This window comes from Trichosurus vulpecula, chromosome 7, assembly GCF_011100635.1.
Source record: "Trichosurus vulpecula isolate mTriVul1 chromosome 7, mTriVul1.pri, whole genome shotgun sequence".
Taxonomy (NCBI): domain Eukaryota; kingdom Metazoa; phylum Chordata; class Mammalia; order Diprotodontia; family Phalangeridae; genus Trichosurus; species Trichosurus vulpecula.
In genome coordinates this window covers 127,896,475-127,922,291 of record NC_050579.1, presented here as the reverse complement: position 1 = coordinate 127,922,291, position 25,817 = coordinate 127,896,475, and the positions used below count along the sequence as shown (strand labels likewise).

General features: G+C 38.4%; 1 protein-coding gene across 1 annotated transcript in view; it reads right to left on the bottom strand.

The window, feature by feature from the left end:
• The window catches only part of SLC18B1 (solute carrier family 18 member B1), a 57,054-nt gene that overhangs the window by 8,096 nt on the left and 23,141 nt on the right, over positions 1-25,817 (bottom strand). Inside the window, exons 9-13 of the mRNA XM_036768475.1 lie at positions 14,857-14,993; positions 13,097-13,198; positions 11,882-11,973; positions 10,689-10,784; positions 5,588-5,662 (exon numbers count right to left, since the gene is read on the bottom strand). Coding sequence (XP_036624370.1) covers positions 5,588-5,662; positions 10,689-10,784; positions 11,882-11,973; positions 13,097-13,198; positions 14,857-14,993 — 502 coding nt within the window. The remainder of the gene's footprint in view (positions 1-5,587; positions 5,663-10,688; positions 10,785-11,881; positions 11,974-13,096; positions 13,199-14,856; positions 14,994-25,817) is intronic.

Below are 25,817 nucleotides of genomic sequence, written 5' to 3'. Positions count from 1 at the left end.
AGAAACCCTTGTGAGGTCTAAATTTTGTCATGTATATGAATTGGTCTTTAAAAAGGGTATGATAAAAATGTGATAGTTTGAAACTGTTATATCTGGTTATGAGCAAGTAATATTACTTTTAAATCTCCATGTGTTGGTAATGAGATTGATGTTTCTATAATCTGAAATTTGTTAGAATTGTATTAGGTTAAGAAGCTGGACAATTGCTATAACCTAAGAAATCCAAGTTTTGTCTTTATCTAAAAGGAAGTTCAGCTAAAATTGTTTTTGCTATAAGTCAAGTATTTATACAGGCCCTGTTTAAACAAGAATCTCCTCTTGCAATTTCAGTCAATTCAGGATACATTATAAACTGTTAAGAAATGTGATTTTATAATCTTTACAATGCTAAGAGTATTGGGCCTTAGAAATTAAAATGTTACCACTAGTGATTATGACTCCAGATTTGATTTGACCTATGTTGTTAGAAAAAAAAAAAAACAATTCCTCTTATAATCTGGATGTTGTTATATTAAGAATTGAAATTGAGGTTTAACTGAAACAAAGATAAGGCTAATTTAATTGGGTATGTTCTTAACTTAAGAAACTAAGTGTCCTCCGCATTGCAACATCTTTTTAACTAAGGAACTTTGTAATATCTAGGAATTCTGTATAAATATTTGAGAATGAGGACATCTTCCACCAACTTAGTTAATGAATTCTAATGTTTAAGGGTTAATTTGCTTTAAGGAAAGAAAAAAAAAAGAGATGTTATCATTTTAAAACTTTCCAAATAATTTTCTTCAGAAAAGTTTAGTGAGTATTCTTTTTAACATCAGGATGAAAAGTATTTTTGTGATTTTAAGCAAGTTAGAGCTTACCAGTGTGTATAAGATTTAATTCCTAAAAGTGTCCCTTTCCTCCAGAATGAGTAAGCAGGGACATAAATCCATCAGCCTGTGAGGTTGGTCATTAACCTCTTTGTTTTGTTTAGGAAGCTGGAATGGGATTCCAGTATAGACAGTTATGTCAGTAAGAAGTACTAATTTATGAGCTATTTTTGTCTTATGGTTGAAACATAAAGGAAAGCTGAATAATGGGTTTGAGAGATTTGGAAAAGATAAATAAAGGTTTGATTGGAAATACAAAAGGCATATAAGAAGGTCTGGGGACAAATGGGAGTTACTCAAGCCCTTCCTGTCCCCTACATAGTTGTTATGTTGAGAAAATATGAGGAAGTATTTTAGAAGATGGAAAAGTTATGTACATTGATTTGATAATTATTAGCTCAATGAAATTTGGGACAGTACTATCTGAAGGACATTCATTTGCTATTTAAGATTCTATGGGACTTCGATTTACTATTATTTTAAGCTCTGGTTACAGGGATAGGTGCCATAAAGCCAATAGTAGAATGACATGCACTACAGGTTGAGAACTACTCCTAAGCCCTGCTTTCAGCATCTAGTGCCTTCTGTTAAGATATATGACATTGTCCCTCTTTTCTTCCATAGCAAATTTATGTTGTCAAGAAGTTTTGTAAACAATGCTATATCTGTTAGATAATAGATAGATACTGGAACATCTCTGAGTCACTACAATGGGATGCAAGAATGAATAGCTTACAATTTTGACCTATATTTCCCCAAATAAATATCATATAGAGATAACATCCTACAAAAGGAGGAAATGATTAGACAAAGATGTAATGTGATAGATGTCTAATTAAATAGGAAAGCAAAATTTGAGAAAATTAACAGGATCAGATTGATTTCTCTAAGAATTATATACAGATGTATATTATTGGTTTATGCTTTGATAAATAGATTTTAAATTTGGATTTTTGCACAAATTGTATAAGATAATGGTAAAAGCAAGATTATTTCTCCTTTATTAAGGTATTTGTCTGATAGTTTAAAAAGGATAGATGAGCTCATTTCTAAAGATTCTTATACCAGGTACAAGGTTTAGGTAGGGATAGAAAACAACAGATAATATATATATATAAACTGAAATTCTCTGAAGTTTCAAAAATGGAAAACCAAATTTGAGTGATTGTACTAAGTTATATTAAGTAAGAATTATCCAGTAATTTCAAATGATTGGGTATTAAGACAAATGGTGTAATTAATTGCTGGAATTAAATCAGAGACATTTCCAGTTTGGGAGAAAGAATTTCAATGTGTAAGTCTCTTCAAGAGAGATAAGTTGTAGAATATTTTTGCATTGATGAACAAGTTAAATGTGGTTGTTTGAATTTGAATTCATTCCATGGTCCAAAATGTAAAGATGAAGTTAATATTTGAACCTATCATATTTATATGTTTCAGTTCTTGAAGAATATCTCATTCTTTCAGATCAGGCACAGTTAGAGGAGAATAGAAGAGTCTGGGAAACTGATGCAAATGTGTTAGAACAATAACTTATAATCTTAATGGGAAGATTTTAGGAACAAGGGAGAAAATGCATGCAAGCTACTTAAGGCTCACTTTAAAGATGTTCCTTAAGAAACTGATTTTTGAAACTTGCCATTCAGAGACTTAATGGGACTGTTAACTGACTGTTTTTCTGAGTCTAACTCCAGGTGTGAATATCAAGGAAGGCTGTCTGAGCCACTGATCTATGATGCAGCAGCAGCCCTGTGAAGGACAGGCGTGGACTGCAGGTATGATTTCATGGTAAAGTTAAGAGAGCAACTGTTCAGCCTGTGCTGAGGTGGGACCCTCTTGACTTGATCCCTTAGCTGAAGCTTGGCAGACTTTGAGCCTGGCTCAATGCAGCTTGCAGTTTGACATAACTTCTACCTGGAGTTGACAGGAAACTAGACTATAAGTTCCTGATCTCTTGGTGGCAAATTTCTATAATCAGAAAGTTTTGTAAGTACAGTAACAGATTTATTAAAATAATTGATTAAGGAACATCTTAGGTTACTATAGGACTGGGACTAGTGTTCCTGTGTGTGGTCCTATATAAATTAAGGGTAGTTTATAAGGGCCTTGTATAAGGTCTTGTAGAAGTTGGGGTCTTTTAATTCTTGGAAGAAAGAAGGAGTAGATCAAGTGCTTGTGAGAATATTATTTGGTTAATATCAAACTTGTCTAAAGTTTTGTTACAATTAGTCATGTTAAAGGAATGGTTTGTGGTTTATTTTGTAAATGTCATCAAGGAAACATGGCATGACTAAAAGGTTATAGAAATGATAACTCAAAGTTGTGTTGAGGTAACTTTTGTAGGTGAATGGAAGAAAGCTGGTTCCTGCAAGAAGAAAAGAAGAAGAAGAAGCCTCTGTGCTGGAGATGTCTGGAGCAGATGCCAAGGACCAGAAGACTTGATGCTTCCTGCTGGACAGCTATACAGGAAAAGACTTTTTGAATCTTAAAGGGACAATTGCATCATTATTTTCTTTTGGGTGTCTGTATCTGTATTGATAAAGGGGACTGCCCCTTTGATTTATCAATGTGTCAATCAGTCCTTCTCGTACTTACTTAAAGGGGTAATGAGTGAACCCCAGAAAGGATCATTCAAACTTATAGACCAGCTACTTGGGCTCAAGATGGGAGCCGAGGGTGTAGAACCCCAATTTATATCCTCAATAGGCTAATTAGGCTCTAGGAGAAAATACATCAAGATTGGCGTGAGAGGTCTTCATTGAGCAAATAAAAGAGGAGGGTCTGTGTGGGACGAGTGAAGACCTCTCATAAAAGGGAACAAATTAAATAAATAGAAATAAGTAGGATAGTGAGTCCCATTTCTCTACTTAGATATTTTCCCCTCCACAAGCCTAGCTAGTGACCGTAAGGCCCCCGAGATTAAGAACAGGTCCTGTGTATTTACCTAATGGCAAGAGGCCTGGAAGAAAGAAGGGTTGAGGTGAATAAGTCAGCAACCATAAAATTCTCTGAGGATAAGCATAAGACACAGGATACTCACCCCTGTACATTGACCCCAAGATAAGAGAACCTCTGTTTGGGGAAGAATGGATGGAAAGCCGAAAAGCCAGGTGCAATATAGATGTGCAAGATTAGGTAACTAACAACTAATTCCTGCCTGTCACCGATAACCGAACTGTTTGTTTAATCATCATTGTCATTTAAGACAGATTTACTACCTTGAAATTGATAGTAGAATGAAGTAAGGATGGTGGGAGGTTTATGACTGTGGCCTGCTTGTAAAAATAACTATACTGTTTGCCCCTGGGTAGATTTATCGCGTCTAGATTGTACCCTCAAAGCTTACGTCTGCAAGCTGAGAGGAAGAAGGTTGGGAGGGGGAATTGCGATTAGGGACCTATATAAACACCCCAATTTTCTGTGTCCAGTGCGCTCTGACACTGAGAGGACCCCCAAGTCCTCTCGATGTCCGGGTGGCCCTTTCCTGCAGGATCGTAATAAATTTTCCTTTCTACTTTCACCTTGAGCCTCTGTTGTTAATTTTTGGATTCATAAAATCCATCCCACACAGATGTGATTAATAAAAAATACCAAGATTAATGATTTTCTATGTAAGATAATTTAGAAATGCATTTGGCTGAATTGACATCCTCTGACTAGTAATAAGTTTTGTTCCATTTTTTTTTTTTTGGGCAGGGCAGTTGGGGTTAAGTGACTTGCCCAAGGTCACACAGCTAGTACATGTGTCAAGTGTCTGAGGCTGGATTTGAACTCAGGTCCTCCTGACTCACACACAGCTAGTACCTGTGTCAAGTGTCTGAGGCTGGATTTGAACTCAGGTCCTCCTGACTCCAGGGCCAATGCTGTACTCACTGCGCCACCTAGCTGCCCCTATGTTCCATATTTTAAATACATGATATTGCATATGTCGTTATTGGATTTCTAAATTCTCTTATACTGTGATATTTGGAAAGCCACTGCATCAGATTTGCTATTAAAACAATAATTTTTTTTAACGTGGATACTGTTAGATTATGAATTGATCTTTCAAAAGAATAAGATAAAAACTAATATCTGAAAACTTAAATACTTATCAGGGTATATTTTGTTCTAAAACATATAATAACAATAATAAGTTTACTATAATACTTTTCATTTGAAAATTTTTGGATGTCATATATGATAATTATGAAAATATATAGGGTGGTTTAAAGATATAACTTTAATACATTAATATGAAGTCAACTGTCAGCTATTTGCCGTATGTGTGAAACCACAGAATGTGGTCATTTTTAATTTATAAAGAATAAATGAAATTTAATTATTAGGGAAACATGAGAAGTTAATAGTATTCAAGCCCTAATTTGTGTTTAGGAAAATTTTGCTATTTGAGGTAATAACTCTTGGGCTTATAATTTTGTTCTGAGTTTTGATTACAGGGATGGTTGCCTAAATTGTAATGAAGCCAATAATAAAAAATGGCTGCAGTGTGAGAACTTCTATAGGTGGATGTTTGTTCCTGGGAAAAGTTGAGGAGACAACTTTGGTGTGGAACACCTTCTACTGTTCCATGATGCTTTGGAGAGGATTCCAAGAACTAGGGGATTGAAACTGATACATCAGTTCTTATATGTAAATCTTATACTGCCAGCACAATAAATCTTACATGAAAACTCAGGTATAAATACAGCTAATTCTACAGGAAAATGACTTCTTACCCAAGTGACCACATTGCACCAAAAAGTCCAGACACAAGTCCCAGCGTGCTTAATCCTTCTTCAAATCCATTTTCACTAGAGAAAGAACAACCAAACATTTATTATGCATAAGTGTTGATAGTATCTGGGGAGAAAAAGACAGTGACAAAAACCTTGTTTCCAGTGTGTTGCTTCAGAGAGTGATGCTAGGAATGTTTTGGACTTTTGTTTCTGTCTGCTTTCTTTGGGGTACATTCCCAGTGATGGGATCACTTAGGGAATGTGCAGAGTTTAGTCACTTTTCTTGCCTAGTAAAAGCTGATGTCCACAATAGCTGGACTGATCTGCAGCTTCAACTGCTATGTGTCTATGTGCCTCCATCACTGACAGTCCTCTTGTTCTTATATCTTTGCCAATCTGCATGGTATGGGATGAAACCTCAGAGTTGTCTTTAATAAATACATAGAATTACTATAAGGGAAGGAGAAAGATGACAGTATCTGTGGGGAGAAACAGAATATAATTCCTATAGGAGGTCATTCTTGACCCAAGCTTTGGAGGAAATTAGGGAGTCTAATTAACAGGGGAGGGCAGAAAGGACATTCCAGGCATGGGGGACAACCTGTGGACAGGTGCAGAAGTGACAGATGAGATGCATTGTAGAGAAGGATCAAGAAGGGCCAGTATGGCTGAGGAGGTGTATGAAGGAGGGCAAGAAGCTGGAACCAGATATCGAAAAGCTTTAAAAGCCAAAGAGAGTAGTTTATATTTTATGCTAGAAACAAGAGGGAAATGATGTGTTAGTAAGTATCTGTGGCTGATTTTGAACTCGGATCTTCCTGCCCAAGGTCCAGTCCTGTACCAATTGTGCCACCTAGTTGCTGAGATAGAGTGCTAGAATGGGAATCTGAAGGAAGACCCGAGTTTAAATCTAGGGTCAGACACTTAGTGCTGTGTGACCCTGGCCAAGTCACTTAACCCCATCTGCCTCAGTTGCCTCAACTGTAAAATGGGGTTGATAACAGCACCTAATCTCCCACTCTTTGTACAGCACTTAGCACAGTGCTTGCCATACGGTAGGTGCTATATCAATGTTTATTCCCTCCTCTCCCTGCCTCCCCCATCCACTGTGCCACCTAACTACCTCAAAACAACTGACGACATAGGACCACAGCTCAGGAGAAAGACTAGGGCTGAAAATCTAGAGCTAGGAGGCAGCTGCATAGAGATGACATATTTACTGAACAAAGTTGAATCTATCACCACAGATGATATCATCAGGAAAGAGACTAGAGAGACAAAAGGGCCTTTGGGTCAGAGCCCCAGCGTTCTCCTGTGCAGATGGAGTCAGGCATAGATGATGTTCCAGCAAAGGCCATTCTTCTGCCACTGTAACGTAGTAACTTCCGCTCTGTGGCATTCTCTATTTGTCTATGTCACTCCATACAGATTCTGTGATTGTCTTCGTCCACCGGCATCTGGGCCACTCTCCTTTCATTCTCAAGCCATCTGACACTTGGCTAACAGTCTTCTCTGTTCCAATCCCTAGCCTCAAGGTTGAGGACAAACATTCGTATTATCCCTGTGAACAGCCTGGCCTCTCAGTTTATTAACCTCTTCAGTTCCCATAACCTGTATCTCCATTCTAGCTCCTATGCACAGTGGCAATCAAACATTAAACCTCAACATCCCCCATAACCCTATGGTCTTGATCTCTGAAATTCCTTTCTGTGATCCTTCAGCTCTCCCTCTGCTTTACTCTTTTAAACCTAGTCCCTCCATCCAGCCCTTTTCATACAGGTCAGTACAACTTTGTCCCAACAACATACTGCTGGCCACCCTTTATTCACTTACTCCCTTATCCTTCCAGCCCTGCCAATTTTAGGCCACCCCCTCCCACTCCCTCCCTATCCATGTCCTTTGCTCAAGTTGCTGAATGCTACAAGAAGGCATACAACACTACTGATTATTGGGTGCACTACAAATATGTTATCTAATCTCACTTGGGTCCTTGTTGATGTATGAAATTACTTTTTAAAAAGATGATATATTTTGTTTTTTCCTACCTTTATTATACATATCTTTACCCAATGGTTATCTTTTACAACAAAAAATGTAAAAGGGGAAAAATAGCTCAGCAAAATACAACAATTAAGGCTGACAATATAATCCAACATGCTAAAATCACAATCCCTCACCTCTGCAAAGAAAAGAGGAAGTTGTATTTTTTTTAAAGTCTGCTTTGGGACCACGCTTGGTGATCAGAATTACACAGCATTTGGTTTCTTTGTTGTTTTTCTTTCCATTTATAATATTGTTGTCATTAAACAGTTTTCCTCATTCTGCTTATTGCACTGTTTCAATTCATATAAATTTTCCTGTACTTCTCTAAATTCTTCATATTAATACTCTCTTATAGCATAGTAATATTTTATTACATTCACATACTGTAATTTGTTTGGTCAATTCCCAAATTGACAGGGATTTTCTTTGTTTCTTGTTCTTTGCTACTACAAAAATACTCTTATCTATATTTTGGTATGTATGGACCTTTCTGTCTTCGACTTTGTTGGGGATATATAACTATAAGTGGAATCTCTGAAGGCTATGAACATTTTAGTAACTTTTTAAAGCATAATTCTAGATTGCTTTCTAAAATAGTTGGACCAATTCAAAGTTCCACCAACATTATATTAGTATGATTGTCTTTCCACTGGCCTTCTATCACTGACTATCTTCATCGTTGCCAACTTTAGGGATGTGAGGTGAAAAAGTATTGTTTGTATTTTCATTTCTCTTTTTATTAGGATTTGGAGCAATCTTTCATGTGGTTGTTAATAGTTTGCAATTCTACTCTTCCCCGAAAGACTATCAAGTTTCCTGAAGCAGCTGTTTCAAACTCCTTCTTAAATCCCCAGTGCTACTTTCTCTTTCATCAAAAACCTCCATCCATCTTGAGTAAGGAAATGCTTTTTAAATGCCCTCACTTCCCTTGTTCCACACCAGCATCTCTACACGGCTCCATCTCTTTGCTGCTTAGCTCCAGTCATACAGAAAGAAATGGGTGTGTTTCTGACCGAGGCTAACTTCTTTTTGTGCAGTTGATCTCTCCCCCACCCCCTTCAGAAGCTTTGCCTCATTGCTGATTTTCTCTTTGTCTTCTTCACTCTCTCCTATCTACTAGTTTCTTCTCCACTGCCTATAAACATGTTCAGGCATCCCTTATCCTTAAAACAAAAAACACCACCAACAAAATACTCAAGCCTTCATTGAACCCTTGCAAAATCATCTTCTCTGTCCCTTTAACTATCAGAGTTGCCTCGCTGCCCCATCTTCCTTCTGCCCACTTACTTTTCAACTCCTTGTAACCTGGCTTCTGCTCTCCCAGATGTCACTGATGATCGGTTAGTCACTAAATTCATTATTCTTCTCTTAGTCCTCATTCTTCTTACCTAATCTGCAGCTCTGAGCATTGCTACCCCTTCCTCTGAGAGATCTATCCTCTCCCCTCTTGGCTTCAGTGACACTGCTTCCTCCTCCTTCCGTGTGATCCCTCCTTAGTCTCCTCTGCTGGGGCACTATCCATCCCGTTTCCCACTCTAAGTATGGCTGTTTCCCAAAAGGCTCTTTTCTCTCTGCTTTGTCTCTTTAGTAACTTGGCTTGTTTTTCCAACGAGTTCAATTCCTTCTAGGTAGGAGACTTCCAAATCTACATAACTAGCCCTCCACTCTATAGAATTTTACCAATAACACCAAATGCTTTCTAGAAATCTCCAACTGGATTTCCTGTTGGCTCAAATTCAAAATGCCCAAAACCAACCTGTCTTATCCCATAAATCTGTCCAACTTCCCCAATTTTGTTGATGTCATCACCATCTTTCCAGTCACCTCGGTTCAAAAACTATCATCCTTGACTTTTCTCTCAATCATATCTCCCACCATCCATCTCATCACCATTTCATCAGCTGCCACATCCTGTTGACTCTACCTTGTCAAATTTTCTCATCCATGCCCTTTTCCACTTATAGCATCACAACTGCAGTGCAGATCTTAATACTCCTTAACTGGACTATTGTTTAAACTTCAACAGATCCCTGATCCCACCCATGTGAGGGTTCCTATCATCAGAGCAGGTCACTGCCCCATCTATACCTTTTCATTCTCAGTGATTTTTATTTTTGTTCTTCCATGAATGCTTCATAGAGCATTTGTCCAGCATGCTAGAGATCTTCCTCTAGGTGCTTTTACATTTTACGGACAGCAGGGAAGTAACTGAGCAGTCCATCTGTTGTTGCTGAGTTGATTCAGCCTTGTCTGACTCTCTGTGATTCCATTTGGGATTTTCTTTGGCAGAGATACCCGAGTGGTTTGCCATTTCCTTCCCCAGTTCCTTTTATAGATGAGGAACTGAGGCAAATGGGTTAAGTGACTAAGTAGCACAGCTAGTAAGTGTCTAAGGCCAGATTTGAACTCAGGTACTCCTGACTCTAGGGCTGGTGCCCTATCCACTGCACCACTTAGCTGCCCTTGTTATCCCTCCTTGTTTCACAGAGGACTAAAGGTTTAGAGCTAAAAAGATCTCAGAAGCCCTCTACTTTAACCTCCTTATTTTAAGCTTTTCTCATAAAGATGATTTGAGATGCCTTATCAGGCAAGTAGGTAGCAAAGCGGATAGAGCGCTGGACTTCGAGTCTGGAAGACTTGATTGTGAATCCTGACTCAGTCAACTTGCCAGGTGTGTGACTCTGGGCAAATTACTTAATTTCTCTCGGCCTCAGTTTTCTCATCTGTGAAATGGGGGTATAATAGCACCTGCCTCACAGAGATGTTGTGAGTATCAAATGAGATAATATATGTAAAGCAGAGATAATATATGTAGAGTACTATTAAAATGCTATTATTAAGACTGTCGTTGTTGTGGTGACCAAGGTCATATAAGTAGTATCACAGATAGGATCTGAATCCAGGTCCTGGCTCCAGAGTCAGTGCACATTCACTTATTCCATGAAGACAAGCTCATCTCCTTTTCTAATTATACAGTTTTTTTCACACAGCGAAACTAAAGAAAGTTTCCAACACTTACTATTATCTCAAATACATAAACAGTCTAATGATCACTTACTATGCACAACTGAGTATCTCTGGGAAAGTTGGTATTATATTCATTGCAGCAGAGATGCCGTTCACAACCAGTGCTAGGACTAAGAGCCAGAGCCGACTGCCAAAAAGAATTAAGTAAAAAAAAAAATTAGTGTTTTAAGGAAAATGAAAACTTAGTATATTATGCTAGTGCGATCAAGGTCACAAGCGAGTTAGCTTCACACAGAGAAGAACTGTTGTTGGTCACTGCCTCTAGAAGCCACATCTCACTCTATCAGAGATTCATTGTGATCACATTGGTGTGATGGTTCCTGGCAGGAAAGGGAAATGCCTGAGAATGTAAACATCAGAGGGACCCTCACTACTACTAAAAAGATATGTAAGCATATATACTCCATGGAAACCCAATGACCTCCATATTCTAAGAGTAGCCCATTTACCTTACTTAGGCCTTTCAGTCATATTCCTCCCCTTCTTCCTGTCCTCAGGTTAGTTCCAACATCTTTTGATGTATAATAGGATAACTGTACTGACTTATGGGCATACCTTTCAGTCTTGCTTCTCCTACAGTATCTATGGAAGCCAAGTATGTGGTAGATCTTGCCATACCTATTACACATCTGAATTTTATATTAATAAATGTCTTCTGCAGTAGTCCTTCTGGCAAAGTTTGGATTGGTTGCTGAGCTAAGATGGGAAGAAATCCAGCTCCCAGAGCCTTTAGCAACTCATGCCACCTCAAAAGGCTTCCAGTTCAAGCTTACCAGTACTGTTACACTTCCATTATCAGTGCTTTAAAAAGAAGTTGCTTTTAAAGGAAAAGTCAGAGCAAAAAATAATCAAATTGGGTGAGTTTTTTTTTTTTATTAAAGAACCAGAACTGTCTACTTTATTTTGGCACACAAAGAAATGAAGTTTATCACCAATATTTTGAAATGAAGAAGAGATTCATGGGTATTACAAGCAATCTTTTCATCATGATCAATTCTTTCATTTATTCTTAGTAACTTAGATCATTTAAGAAGTTCAGATCCTTGTGCTTTGAGTAATATGGAAGGGCTGGCCAGAATTCCATATGACCCTAGCCCCAAAGGTAACTCACTGATAAAAAAGAGGTACAACTAAAAAAAGTTATCTCAGATTAATTGTAGTAACTTAAAGACTTCTTAATGATACTTACACAATAATTATCAGAAAAGAGAAGAGAAATTTTACCTTTCAATACGCAAGATTGGAAAAGGTCCTAAAAGCATATAGCATACTGCTGTTATTATGCTTCCAGAAACCAGGAGCCATTTCCTTAGGTACTAATAAAGAAAAGACAAAAGCTAGATGAAATCCATACAAGTAAAACCTTTTTACTAACAGAGTAGCATAAGCTAAAGGCAAGACAATATATTTATGAGACTCAAGTGAACAGAAAAACTAACTCCCCTTTCACTTTGAGAAAATAAATGAATGGTAAACTGAATGAAGGTGGGGCTAGATTTGTGTGGCATTCATCAATGACAGTCATCATAATAACAACATTTATACGGCACTTACTATATGATTTATAATTATCTCATTTTCATCTCATTATCCCTAAAGAAAATAGCGAAGGTGGGAGAAGATGAAGAAAAGGCACTTGTTTGCTTATTACACATACTCGCTAATCTTAGAGATGCCTTTTCAGTTATGCCTTTCAAGTAAGTAAAAAAGGTTGAGAATTAAAGGAGAATGGCATTTACATGCCAATGTCTTCACCAAATTTAATCTAAAGAAAAAGACTACTAGTAAAATTAGAAGGGAGGCATGAGGTAGGAAAGGATCTCTTCTGTAAAAATATTTTTTTAAAAATCCACAAATTGCAAATTTTGCCTCATACATGCACTTGAAAAGAAGCTAAACATTACAAGGTAAAATAAACAAGAGACTAAAAATCTTTCCTTTTTAATCAAGCATCAGACACCACTATAAGCAATACTGAACAACTGTCCAGAAATTGAGTATATTAAAGAGTAAATGAAAATTTTGATTGGGGGTGGGACACGGGACGAAGGAAGACAAGCAACAAGGGCTATAAAAACCCAAGATTTGGCCACTAGCATCTTACTCTTTTAACTAACAGCTTAGTCCAAGTTAAGGGATCGAAGTGGCCTTCAGTGATTTCACATACAAGAGCTATTTCCTTGGTCAATACCTTCTCCCACAAGCAAAATCCAAATTTTGTGTTCTCCCAAAATTAAAATTCTATATTTAATTCTCTCAAAATCTAGAAATGAAAGAATAAAAAAGAAAGGAAGAAAGGAAGAAAGAAAGGGAAAGAGGGAGGAAGGAAGGAAGGAAGGAAGGTAGAAACCTTAGCCAGGGATATGTGACTGGTGTTTTACAACCAGAAAACGTGAAAACACAAAAGTAAATTATTAAGAAGAAAGAAAGAATACTTACTGGAATTTTATCACTTAGCAGTCCAAAGAGGGGTGAAGAAATAGAATATGATAATGCCAGCCCCAGAAATACAAAGCCCACGTATCCTGCTGACAAATTAAACTGCAAGAGAAATATTACACTGAAGTTGTGATTAAGTCATTCATCTAAGCCAGGGGTTCTTAACCCTTCAGGAATCTGCAAGTGGATTTTAGGAGGTGTCTGAATGTGTACGGGAAAACAGTTTCATTTTTATTTTCAGTAACCTCTAAATGAAACTTCCCTTTAATTGAGAATTTAAAAACAAAGCATGTTTCTGAAAATGGGTCCATTGGCCTCACAGGATTTGTCAAAGGAGTCCATGACCCCAAAAAGCATTAAAAACTTCTGATTCAAACAACATCCCTCCTATCATCCTTCCACTATTTTTATACTCCTACTCTTTAGTAAGAATCAACCATAAAATTAAGACCTTTTCTTATCATACCTTCTAATTCGGCTTATATAATTTTCTTTTTTTCCAGCTAGGTAATTCTCTTTCTACTTATTGGAGGCTGTAGAGAAGTAACTTGGGACAGAAAAAAGAACACTAAACTAGGTAGGAGTCTGAAGGCATCCTTCTTAAGCTCTGAGTGCCTCTCACTAGCCAGGAATTGACAGGTCAGTAACCTTTATGGGCTTCAGTTTAGTCATCCATAAAAGAGGAATAACTATGGACTCAATGATATTATCTATGTCGAATCCCTCTGAAAATTGTGAAGCACCATACAAATGTAAAATGTTGTTTAATAGTTTAGTGTTTTAAATGTTTTCTTAGAGTTGATATTATTGGTTTCACTTCCCTTTCCTCTCCTCCTCCCAGGAGAAACTGAAGTCTATCACTAAGAAAATATATTAGGAAATAGTATTTAAGACAATTCATCTTCTTATCTCTAAGAAGTTAGGCCTTCATAAAAAATCATGGTAACAGGATACAAAAGCCTAAATATGGTGCTCAATCATCTGTCAACAAAATATTAATAATTAAGTCAATTTGGCCTCTAAGCTAAGCCAGTTGTCAGCACTAGTTATTTCAAGTTATTTTAAAAGATCTAACGATTTCATGAATGTGGATATTCTCTCCATCAGTGCAGATCACAACCCATCCAAGCCTTCTCATCCTTTACAATTCTTTTCTATGTTCTCTCTCTCCCATAGATACTGCATGGACACCTTATCCAACATGAAACAATGAAGCACTTGCACTAGGCCTTAATGTTATCATCTGAAGGCCATCTAAGAAAGATCTGTCATCTAAAAAAAAGATTAGGGATTTTGTTGCTGCCCAGGCAGTTTCCTAGGGTACTTTCTCCTTCTCATAGATGCTGTCTTTCCAGTGGAAGTGTCAACTTTTGTAAAATACTTTTAAGGTTTGCAAAAGCCCTTTAAGTACATGATTTTATGACTTTTGTAAAACACTTTTAAGGTTTGCAAAAGCCCTTTAAGTACATGATTTCATTTGAGCCTTACATTTTACAAATGAAGAAACTGAAGTACAGAGAGGTTGAATGACTTGCCAGTAGTACCACAAGTGTTAAGTGTCAGAGAGGGATTCACTCCAGGTCCTTCTTGACTTTAGGGGCAGCACTCATGCCACTATACCAGAGGAGAACTCTGAGCTAAAGAGAACCTTCCTGCTCTTAAATCCTTCATGGCCATTTAGAGGCTTCTCCTAAAAGCAGAGTAGCAGGCAGCTTATGGTTATATGCAAAATTGAAAATTTTTATATTAATATCACTTACTTTATTCAATACAAAGAGAGACAGTGTAGGATCCAAGAAACCAAAACCTCCACTTAATGACATGATGACAAATGATAGAAGTCCAACCTTGGGTATAGAAATCAGTTTCCAGAATGAGTGTTGACTAGGAGCAGAATCTATTGAGCAAAGGAGATAACAGGAATAACAGCTGGTAATTTTAAATTTTTTTTAAATGTTATAATTTATTTTTATGGTCATCTTTATCTCAATATATTTCTCCCTCCTCCTTATCTAAAGATCTAATCCTATTAATTATGAAATGGATACTATGAGACTTGGTAGTCTTCAAGTCCAACTTCTTCATTTGAGGATATGGGTTCAGAGAACTAAAATGACCTGTCTAAGGTCACACAGTCACTTAGTGGCATAGCTGGGACCATACTTTCCACAAACTGGAAAAGACTGTAAATCCTCACTTATCCAAAAGTATCTCCCGTATTTCCCCCACTAGCCTTTGAAGAGCACATAACATTCCTAACCAGCCATGAGAATTACCCTCTTGGTTTGATAAGTAGTGATTAATGAATTAATGTCAACCCAGAAAAAAGAGCTTCAGTGTCATGCCCTGGGATCTAACCTTGGCCTGGTGTTGTCCCAATCTATTATCAATGGTTTGGATGACACTTGCAGATGAGCCAAAGCTGGGAGTGACAGACAGTGAAGGCACTGTCTAAGTGGATGACTGTCAAGATACAAAATGTTTTTAAAGACTAATGTGGCCTTTAGGTCCAAATCTAAAACAATTACCTTATTTCTACTAAAATTTAAGGCCTACACTTAAAAAAAAAAAACTTGTCTACACAAAAACAGAAATGGAGACAACACTTCACATGAAAAAACCTGGAGGCATCAGTGACTTAAAAGGTCAAAATGAGTAAACAATATGACTCAGTAGTTATAAAAATAAAATTTTAAATTGCATTGAGAGGCATAATGCATAGAACAAAAGAAGAGACAGTCTCTCTGTACTCTACCTGGATTAGAACACATCTAAAGTATTCTTCGGGTTAACACATTGTAGCAAGGGCATTGGAAAACTGGAGAAGACCCAGAGAAGGGTGGCCAGGATGTTAAGAGGGGCAGAGACCATGTTATATAATGATTGGTTGAAGTAGCAGCATGGCATATGGGAGAGTCTCCTAATCAGGAGCTCTGCTAAGTGGAGTACGTTTGTTTGTGAGGTTTAGATTCAGTCAAAGTGCAGCACTTGAGGACTTAGAGGGCCACATGTGGCCTCGAGGCTGTAGGTTCCCCCACCCCTGTAAGGCATGCTAGTTTCGAAAGCTGGAACTTTCCAGTACAACAGAACAGAATGTGGGGTCACTAGGTTTGGGAAAGGATGGGATGCCACCATGTGGTTAAAAATTGTGCCTGCATTTCTTGAAAAGCAAAAGGCAGGTATATTTAACCAGAGAATTAAAACTGACTATTTTTTGAGTTAATTTTAAATGTGAATGTGAATTCTGAACTGATTGATATTTTGAAAAATATTTAAACTAAAATCTTAAAATTCAGCCAATGATATTTATTGAGTATCTGCTCTATGATAAACTATGTATGTATGTATGTATGTATGTTGGAATAAGGATATAAAGCCCTTTCCCTTAGGAACCTTAAAAATGTAATAATGTTTAAAGAGAGGGCCAAAAACAACAACAAAAACCCAAAACTCATCAGATTGCCATGAATGCAAATAAACAGCATAAACAAATTAAGCATATAATAACACTAAGAAGTTGCTGGATTGACCTGAGGCACTAAAAGTATGTAAAATTAACCAAGACTATTTCAACCCCTTCTTTCTAACATCTTCAGTCTCTGCTTATTCACTGGCTAATTTATTTCCCTCTTCAAAACAGAAGTGGCCTCTATCTTAGGAGTTTCTTTTTATTTTAGTTTGCCCACTGACTGTTATCATTTTTCTTTCCTTTCTTTCCACGGGTAAAACTGCCCTCCAGTGATCTCTAGGAGATCCTTCCACTTTCTCACTCCTCTGTCTAGCCCGCTGAGATAGTTTGTGCTCCTGCTCTATCGAAATAGCCTCCTCCAAGTACAGTGACCTTTTGGGATCTTTCTTGTCCCTTCTCTTTACTACCTTGGAGACTTTATCTACTGTGATGGTAGGTCAATTCAGCATTGTATAGGTAGAGAGGCAGAGGCACTTTGAAGAAAGCAAGGGGCTTGCAAGCAGGAAGCATGGGTTCAAATCCTGCCTTGGATTGGACTTAAAATCTGGATGACCCTGGGCAAATCAGTTAACCCCTGTGATCTTCAGTTTCCTCATTTGTAAGATGGGAATACTACCACCACCTACCTCACAGAGATATTGTGAGAATAAATTAAGATAATTTATGTAAAGCACAATGTAAACCTTGATCTCAGTCACACTGTAAGATTCTGGGCCTGAACTCTGGTCTTCTTGGTTCTGAAGCTGAATAAACTGCCATGCAATGCTGTCTCTTCATCAGTTATTATTATAATATTAATAATTGTAGTATTATATGATTATATAACACATGGTTATATTAATAATAATAAGCTCCTAAATCCAAGGTCAACATCAACATTTTTTTCTGAAGTTTATTCCCACATTTCTACTTGTCATCTTAATGTAGAAGTTTTCATCCAGCATTATCACATTTATCACCATTTATCATTTGAAAACCAAAATTAATCAACTTGCACAGTGAGGGAATGAGTATTAGGTTGAAAATTAGGAAACTTTGGTTCCAGGCCATTCACTAGCTTCTAACTTCGGAAAAAGTCACTTAGGGTCACTTTTTTCCCCCCTTTCAGAGGCAATTGGGGTAAAGTGACTTGCCTAGGGTCACACAGCTAGTAAGTATCTGAGGTTGGATTTGAACTCAGGTTTCTCCTGACTCCAGGGCCAGTATTCTATCCATTGTGCCAACTCGCTGCTCCTGGGTTTCGTTTTCTTATCGAGAAATAAGGAATTAGAATTGATTGGGGATCCCTAACTCATAGACTATAATGTGCCATTAAACAATCCAGGTATTACTGGTAAACATCCAAGTTGATTACCACAGATACTTTCCCTGCATTAATTCTACCCTTTATGGTTTCCAGGGATAAAAATAACCACAGCAATGGCATCCTCTCCCCTGATCTGTTCTGTTCCAGTTCTTGACTATTAGCATTCCACGAGTTTGGGAAATAGAATTTTCTTCACAAAAAGATATAACCATTATTAATGATTCTATAAATGAAGAGGATGAATCAATTCCAGTGACATTTGTATTGTCAGAACTCAGTTACCTGAGATAATCTGCTCAGGTACTTCACCGTCAGTAGGTGCACTCCTCCCCTGCAATTTGCCCCCTTAGCAACTGATTTCTAAGACCCTTTCAGCTTAAAAATTTCATGAATCTGCTGTCAACATCAGCCCCTCCTCCCTTTTCCCTGTCCTTTATTCTTTGCTACCATTAACCTACTTCAAGCTGTTTGTAGCTAGCAGAAAACCACTCCAGTATCTTTGTCAAGAAAACCCCAAATGGGGTCATGAAAAGTTGGACAAGACTGAAGCGACCAAAAAACAAACGACTGTCTCCCAATAGCTTTCCTCTCCAAAGCCCAACTCACAGTGCCAGATTAATCTTCAAAGAAAACATCTTCTTCACGTCATCCCCCTGCTCGAACATCTTTCACTCTCTTCCCACTGCCTAAGGGAAAAAAGCCAAACTTCCTGGTGGCCTTGCAGGCCTTCTCCTTCATTCCAGCCAGAGCTCATTCACTGCCTACCCTACCACACACACCCTGTTTTCTTGACTGTATTCGGGCCCTTCCGTTACTTGTTCTGTGCTCTCTGCCCCATTTCTACCCATCAATTCATTATATTCTTCAAGTCTCAGTTGAAATTCTACTTACTCCATGAAACCTTCCCTGAGCACTACAGCAAGAAGCAATTACTCATCTTTCTGCATCACTGTTGCAAACCTCTCTCATTAAACAATTTATAAGCATATACCCTAATATGAGTGTCTTTGATTTTTTAAAATAAAATATATACATATACTACTGTGCTAATAATTATGCAAATTATAAAACTTACAAAAAAGAGAATGAGATAAAGATAAAGCAATATTTGATGCTAGAGTCACTAGGAAGGTCTGGAGTTTATTACTATGGGAGTAACATGGTCAGACCTGACCTTTGGGAAAATCACTTTGGCAACTGTGTGAAGGATGGATTGGATATTGCAATAGTCCATGTGAAAGGCGATAAGAGCCTGAGTTAAGGCAGCAATTATGTTAGCAGAGAAAAGATTTCAAGATGTAAGAGATGCCGTGGAAATAAAAAACAAGACTTGACAAATGATTGGAGATATGGGATGAATGACTGAGGAGTCAAGAATGGCACTGGGATTGGGAACCTAGGCGCTTGGAAGGACGGTAGTGCCCTTTACAGTGATAGGAATATGTGGAATGGGATGGATGGGGAGAGTGGAGTGAAAGACAATGTAATGAGAATGAGATCTGCTATGGAGATCTAAACCCATTCCAGCTTGCTCATCTTGTGGGACTCACCTGGTTACACTGACAACAAAGAGGGGTGGGGTGGAGGAGATAGAATACAGAAAATTCTTACTCCACAGTAACTCACTTGGAGCAGAGACTCTTGAGCCAGCTATAGCCACAAGGTGATCTGGGGGCAGGGGAAGATTCTGCCTGCATGACAGCTGCAGGTATTTGAGCCACAGTGATGATATAAGTACTATGTGGGACTGAAGCTCAAGAACAGACATTAGAGACCAGTAGTGGGAAAGTGTGAAGTAATAATGGGTGAAGGGGGTGGTGGAATTGTACTGGAGATGAGCCTGTGATTGCCTATCCTTCCCACTTTCCGGTTGGTTGCTCACATATGCCTTAAGATCATGCCATAGACCCCCAAAGTGTCACCTGGTTGCCTCACATTTAAAAGTTATTTCACTATAATTATTTGCAGGTTGAAATGATAACTTATCAAGTTATAAGTAAAAAAACCCAACACTGTCAATTGCACTAAGGTTGGTTCATGGATTATAGATGTAGAGTTTTAGCAAGCACTATTAATAAAAGCTTTACACATCTTAGCAAGGCACAGGAGACAAAAATAAAATTTTGCTGGATTCTGGCAGAGAGGCATTTAATTCAGTGAAAATAACCCTGCAATTGTAGGCATATGGGACAGGTTCAAGTCTTAGCACCTACCCTTATGACCTTAGAAAAATTACTTAAATTTCTCTGAGCCTGTTTCCTCATCTGAAAAATGGATAATACTGCTTCTATCATATACCTTATAAAGGTTTAAGGAAAGGCGTATAGAAAGAGTTATTTTTGTAGTATTTTCAGTATATTACCAATGAATAATTGCACAAGAGAATCCATGTAAAAGACAGCAGAGACACAAGAATGAGAAAGGAAAAGGAACTAGGCCATTCATGTAGCAAGTGTGAAGGGTAACATATGAAAAATCCACCTACTTTGCTGGCATATATGCCACATCAAGACTTTCTGAGGTAGGACTCTAGCACACTGGGAGGACCCCCACCTTGTATAACCCTGCTTTCTAGAGGGCTGTAGGAGGCAGGAGAGAGGCTGCTGAGTGAGCTCCTCTGGGGATAGGGATTTTTCACTATCATTAGTTTGTTTGGGTTTTCACACAGACTGAAAAGAAGTGGATGTTGTAATCTGAGAGTACCAACATCAGTGAGAGCATATACCATTAATATACCATTAATTACCCAAGCATCTAATCAATTAAAAAACTTTTGTTAAATACATACTACATAATCATCCCTGCCCTCAAGAAGCTAACAGGAGGCAACCAACAAGATGGAGGCCTGGATGTTTTCTGATACTCATGCTGTCTTAAACCTCTCCAAAATAGTTACTATGCCCTAGAGATAAAGCAATTTCAACTCCAGTCTAGGACCCTAAAGCCCAAACAAGGTAATAATCTGATGAACTACCAACAAAGAAGAATCCCTGACCCCTCACAAGGTCATTCAGAAGCCCCCCACCTACCTCCTACAATCCTTCAGGAAGCACAATTGTATCAGCTGACCCATCTGTTTGTAGAAGAACCCAACCTTATACCCTGACCCATTCTCCTCTCCCCCAGTGCCACAGAGATGCAAACAGAAGAAATTAGTTCTGCCAAAACAGTGATCAGCCAGATAGCAAGGGGAACTGAGGCAGGACGTATGTGTGGTTGTGTGGCATTCCATTAATCTTGAGGGAAAAAGCACAGTATCCATCTGGGGTCAGTTCTATTCCCCAAGAAGTCACTTGAGGCAGAGACCTAAGGTGGCAAATGGTGAATTGCCCACTTCAGGAGGAGGTTTAGACACCTTGAGATCTAAAACCTAAGGGAAACTACCATCAAAGAGGAGGGAGTCAAAAAGTGAGCAAAATAAGAAAATAAAGGAAACCACTCCCCCTCCCCCAAAATTAACAAATTTAATTAAATTAAAATTAAAATTAATTAAAAATAAAATTAACAAAATTAATAATCTCAGGAGGAAAAAAATTGAGCATAAGTAGATAAACCAGCAGGGAAGATAGTAATAGCAGAAGGGAAGGGATGAAAGCCTCCAGGTCGAGTAAAAGAACTCAGGACCTATGAACGGAAAGGAATCAATGCTTAATGAGGCAAAAGAGCCTATGGATCCCCAAGAGAGCATGGAATCACAGTTGGATGTTCCTAAATGATTTAAAAGAAAAATAAGAATTGTGAAAGCATAATCTATGTCCTGAACAGCAAAAATAATTGGCAAAACAGGAAAATCTGAATTCACAGTTCCCTTACCAAAGAAACAAGAGAGGATGGATAACTGATCGGAAATGCAAATACACAGAAGCACAGGACAAGGAAAAAAAAAGCACAATGCAATAACATTCAAAGAAAGCATTATCTCCATAGCAGCAAAATATATTGAAAAGCTGCATAGAGACAATGTAGGGATTACAGGGTTCCCAGGAGAACACAAGTCAAAAAACTTGAACATTATATTGCAAGAAATAATACAAGAACACTGCCAAGAATTTTTGAACCCTGCAAACAAACTGCCAATCAAAAAAAACCCACAGATTATCTCCAGGAAAAAACAAAAACAAAAAACTATGCTGATAACTGCAAGGCACATGGTAATTAAAAAAGAATCCCATTGAGATACAACAAATTGGAAAGTGACCATGAAAGACTTTCAAATACAAAGGAAAAAAAAATCAAAGAACATAAGACTATTCTGCATCAACCAGAACCACAGGCAGAAATGGAAAAATATATTCCAGAGCAAAGGAGCTCAAGATGCAGCAAATATGAACCTATTAATAAAAAAGATGCATGTTCTATAATAAGGAGGTGTTTAACACATTCCTAGAGAGAAAACCAGACCTAAAGAAATTATTTGCTTCTAAATACCACAGACAACAAAAAATACAAGGAGGGTAAACAAATACAGTAACCAAGGACAACAGTAACATACCTAGAGAGACCACTGAGATGAGGCTAGAGTGACAAGGATAAAAGCAGAAACCAAACAGAAGTGATAGTGGAGAAGTAGTCCTGAAGTATCACGGAGCGAGTCTCATAGCACTCCACCTACAAGGAGATTTTTTTTTTCAGGGCTAAGTTAAAGAATAGGAAGGCACATAAAAGGGGGTGGGGGAGGAAGAAGATAGAGGGGAATACATGACATACCCTAATCAGGTTAAAGGCTAACAATGAAAATATTCTGTAGTCTCTCAGGAAGAAGATAGCCTTCCAGAGGATGAAAGAGAGGCAAAGGAAGAGATTGTAAAAGGGGGTAAGAAGGAGAAATATTATGTCAGTGGCAGGAGGGGAGTATCACTGATGAATGCTCCCATTGGAAAAAAGAAATGTTCTATAAAGGGAAATGGGCACCTTACAGTAGGTGAGATCTGCAGGGATTGGGTGCTTAGAGAGACCATTCACCCTGCCTTAGGGAATCAGAGCTCCTGAAGACAAGTGACACCTACAACAGAGGAAGGCTATAGACCCAGGGAAGAGATTTCAAGGCAAATGGGGAAAAAAATTTACCAAAGGGATGGTAAAGGCCAATAATGACCTGCATAATCAAGGACATAGAAAATTCTTACCATAGATGATATTCTTTCTGTCACTGGGAGGAAAGAAGTTTTTACAAGAGTGAAAAATAGCACAAAATAGAAGGCCAGGGGGCAAGATCTACCCAACAATAACAGAGAGAGATTTAGATGAAAAAAACCCCAAATAGGCACACCTTCAAAGTTTTAATTTCGTGAGGTACAGAGAGACTAAAAAGGCCTAAATAAGTATAAGGGTCATGAATCAAAGAATAAAAAGCTAGAATATACAGAAAAAGAAGAGAATTGAGGGAAAGAAATATTTGTTTTAGAATAAAGTGCTAAAATTTAAAAAAATCATGAACAAAACAAGTTGAAGGGAAGGAGAGGAAGGGATACTCTACTAGACTACTTGATTGAGAGAAAAACCAAAGGAGAGGGGTGGAGCCAAGATGGCAGCTGGAAAGCAGGGCCTCAATTAAGCTCTCCCCCAAATCCCTCCAAACACATGTAAAAAATGGCTCTGAACAAATTCTAGAGCTGCGGAACCCACGAAATAGCATAGGGAAGCAGGTCTCCAGGCCAGGAGAGCCTGGATACTGGCCGGGAAGGGTCTATCTCACCTTGCTGGGAGCAGAATGCAGCCCAGCATGGCCTGCACCAGGACCAACCAGACTGGAAATTGTGCAGACAGAACAGGCCTTGGGGCCATGAATCACTGAGCTGTAGCAGTTACCAGAGTTCTCAACCCACAAATGCCAAAGACGACAGAGCAGGGTAGTGGGAAAACTGCTGGATCAGGGAGAAAGAAGTACATGGTCAGGCCCCAGCCCTAGTGGAGGTGGCTCAGTGGAGGCGCCTCTGTGGCGGCAGCAACAGAAAGCCCCTGAGGCTGCTTCTAGAGCTCCAGTGGTGGTGGTTGCTTCTGGCCCCAGGCTCACATGGTGGGAGGAATCAAGCGGTGGATCAGAGCGGGAGTGCAGGGAGTGCTTTGCTGGCACAGAGGCAGGGTTTTCTTGCTTTGCCCTGCTTGGATCTGGGTCGAGGTCTTGGTTGGCAGTTCTTGGGGGAGGAAGAGTGCTGGTGTGGCAGAGCTTGCTATGACTGTGGAGTCAAAGTAGCTCTAAAAACAGCAGCACAGCCCTAAAGCTTGGGACAAAGTACTCTCTACTCTACAAGCAGTCATACCCTGACAAAAAGCTCAAGGATCAAGCAGTTGGCTGGGAACATGACCAGGCAGCGAAAACAGACTCAGATTCAGACTATAGAATCTTTTCTTTGGTGACAAAGAAGATCAAAACATACAGCCAGAAGAAGTCAACAAAGGCAAAGAACCCACATCAAAAGCCTCCAAGAAAAATATGAACTGGTCTCAGGGCACGGAAGAGATCAAAAAGGATTTGGAAAACCAAGTAAGAGAAGTAGAGGAAAACTTGGGAAGAGAAATGAAAGTGATGCAAGAAAATCATGAAAAACAAGTCGATGACTTGCTAAAGGAGACCCAAAAAAATACTGAAGAAAATAACACCTTAAAAAATAGACTAACTCAAATGGCAAAAGAGCTCCAAAAAGCCAATGAGGAGAAGAATGCCTTGAAAGGCAGAATTAGCCAAATGGAAAAAGAGGTCCAAAAGACCACTGAAGAAAATACTACTTTAAAAATTATATTGGAGCAAGTGGAAGCTAGTGACTTTATGAGAAATCACGAAATTATAAAACAGAACCAAAGGAATGAAAAAATGGAAGACAATGTGAAATACCTCATTGGAAAAACCACTGACCTGCAGAATAGATCCAGGAGAGTTAATTTAAAAATTATTGGACTACTTGAAAGCCATGATCAAAAAAAGAACCTAGACATCTCTCAAGAAATTATCAAGGAAAAGTACCCTAATATACTAGAACCAGAGGGTAAAATAGAAATTGAAAGAATCCACTGATCTTGAAAAAGATCCCAAAAAGAAAACTCCTAGGAATATTGTCGCCAAATTCCAGAGTTCCCAGGTCAAGGAGACAACACTGCAAGCAGCCAGAAAGAAACAATTTGAGTACTGTGGAAACATAATCAGGATAATACAAGATCTAGCAGCTTCTACATTAAGGGATTGAAGGGCTTGGAATATGATATTCCAGAGGTCAAACGAACTAGGATTAAAACCAAGAATCACCTAACCAGCAAAACTGAGTATAATGTTCCATGGCAAAATATGGATTTTCAATAAAATAGAAGACTTTCAAGCTTTCTCAGTGAAAAGACCAGAGCTGAATTCAAATACATGAATCAAGAGAAGCATGAAAAGATAAACAAGAAAGAGAAATCCTAAGGGACTTACTAAAGTTGAACTGTTTTGTTTACATTCCTACATGGAAAGATGATGTTTGTAATTCATGGGACTTTTCTCAGTATAGGGTAGCTGAAGGGAATATACATATATATAGACAGAGGGCACAGGGTGAGTTGAATATGAAGGGATGATATCTAAAAATAAAACAAAATTAAGGGCTGAGAGAGGAATATATTGAGAGAGGGAGAAAGGGAGAAATAGAATGGGGTAAATTATCTCCATAAAAGTGGCAAGAAAAAGCAGTTCTGTTGGGAGGGAAGAGAGGGCAGGTGAGGGGGAATAAGTGAATCTTGCTCTCACAGGATTTGACTTGAGAAGGGAATAACATACACAGTCAATTGGGTATCTTACCCCAAAGGAAAGTAGGGGAAAGTGGAGAAGAGAGGGGGGGGGTGATAGAAGGGAGGGCAGATAGGGGGAGGAGGTAATCAAAAGCAAACACTTTTGAAAAGCCACAGGGTCAGGGGAGAAAATTGAATAAAGGGGGACAGGATAGGATGGAGGGAAATATAGTTAGTCTTTCACAACA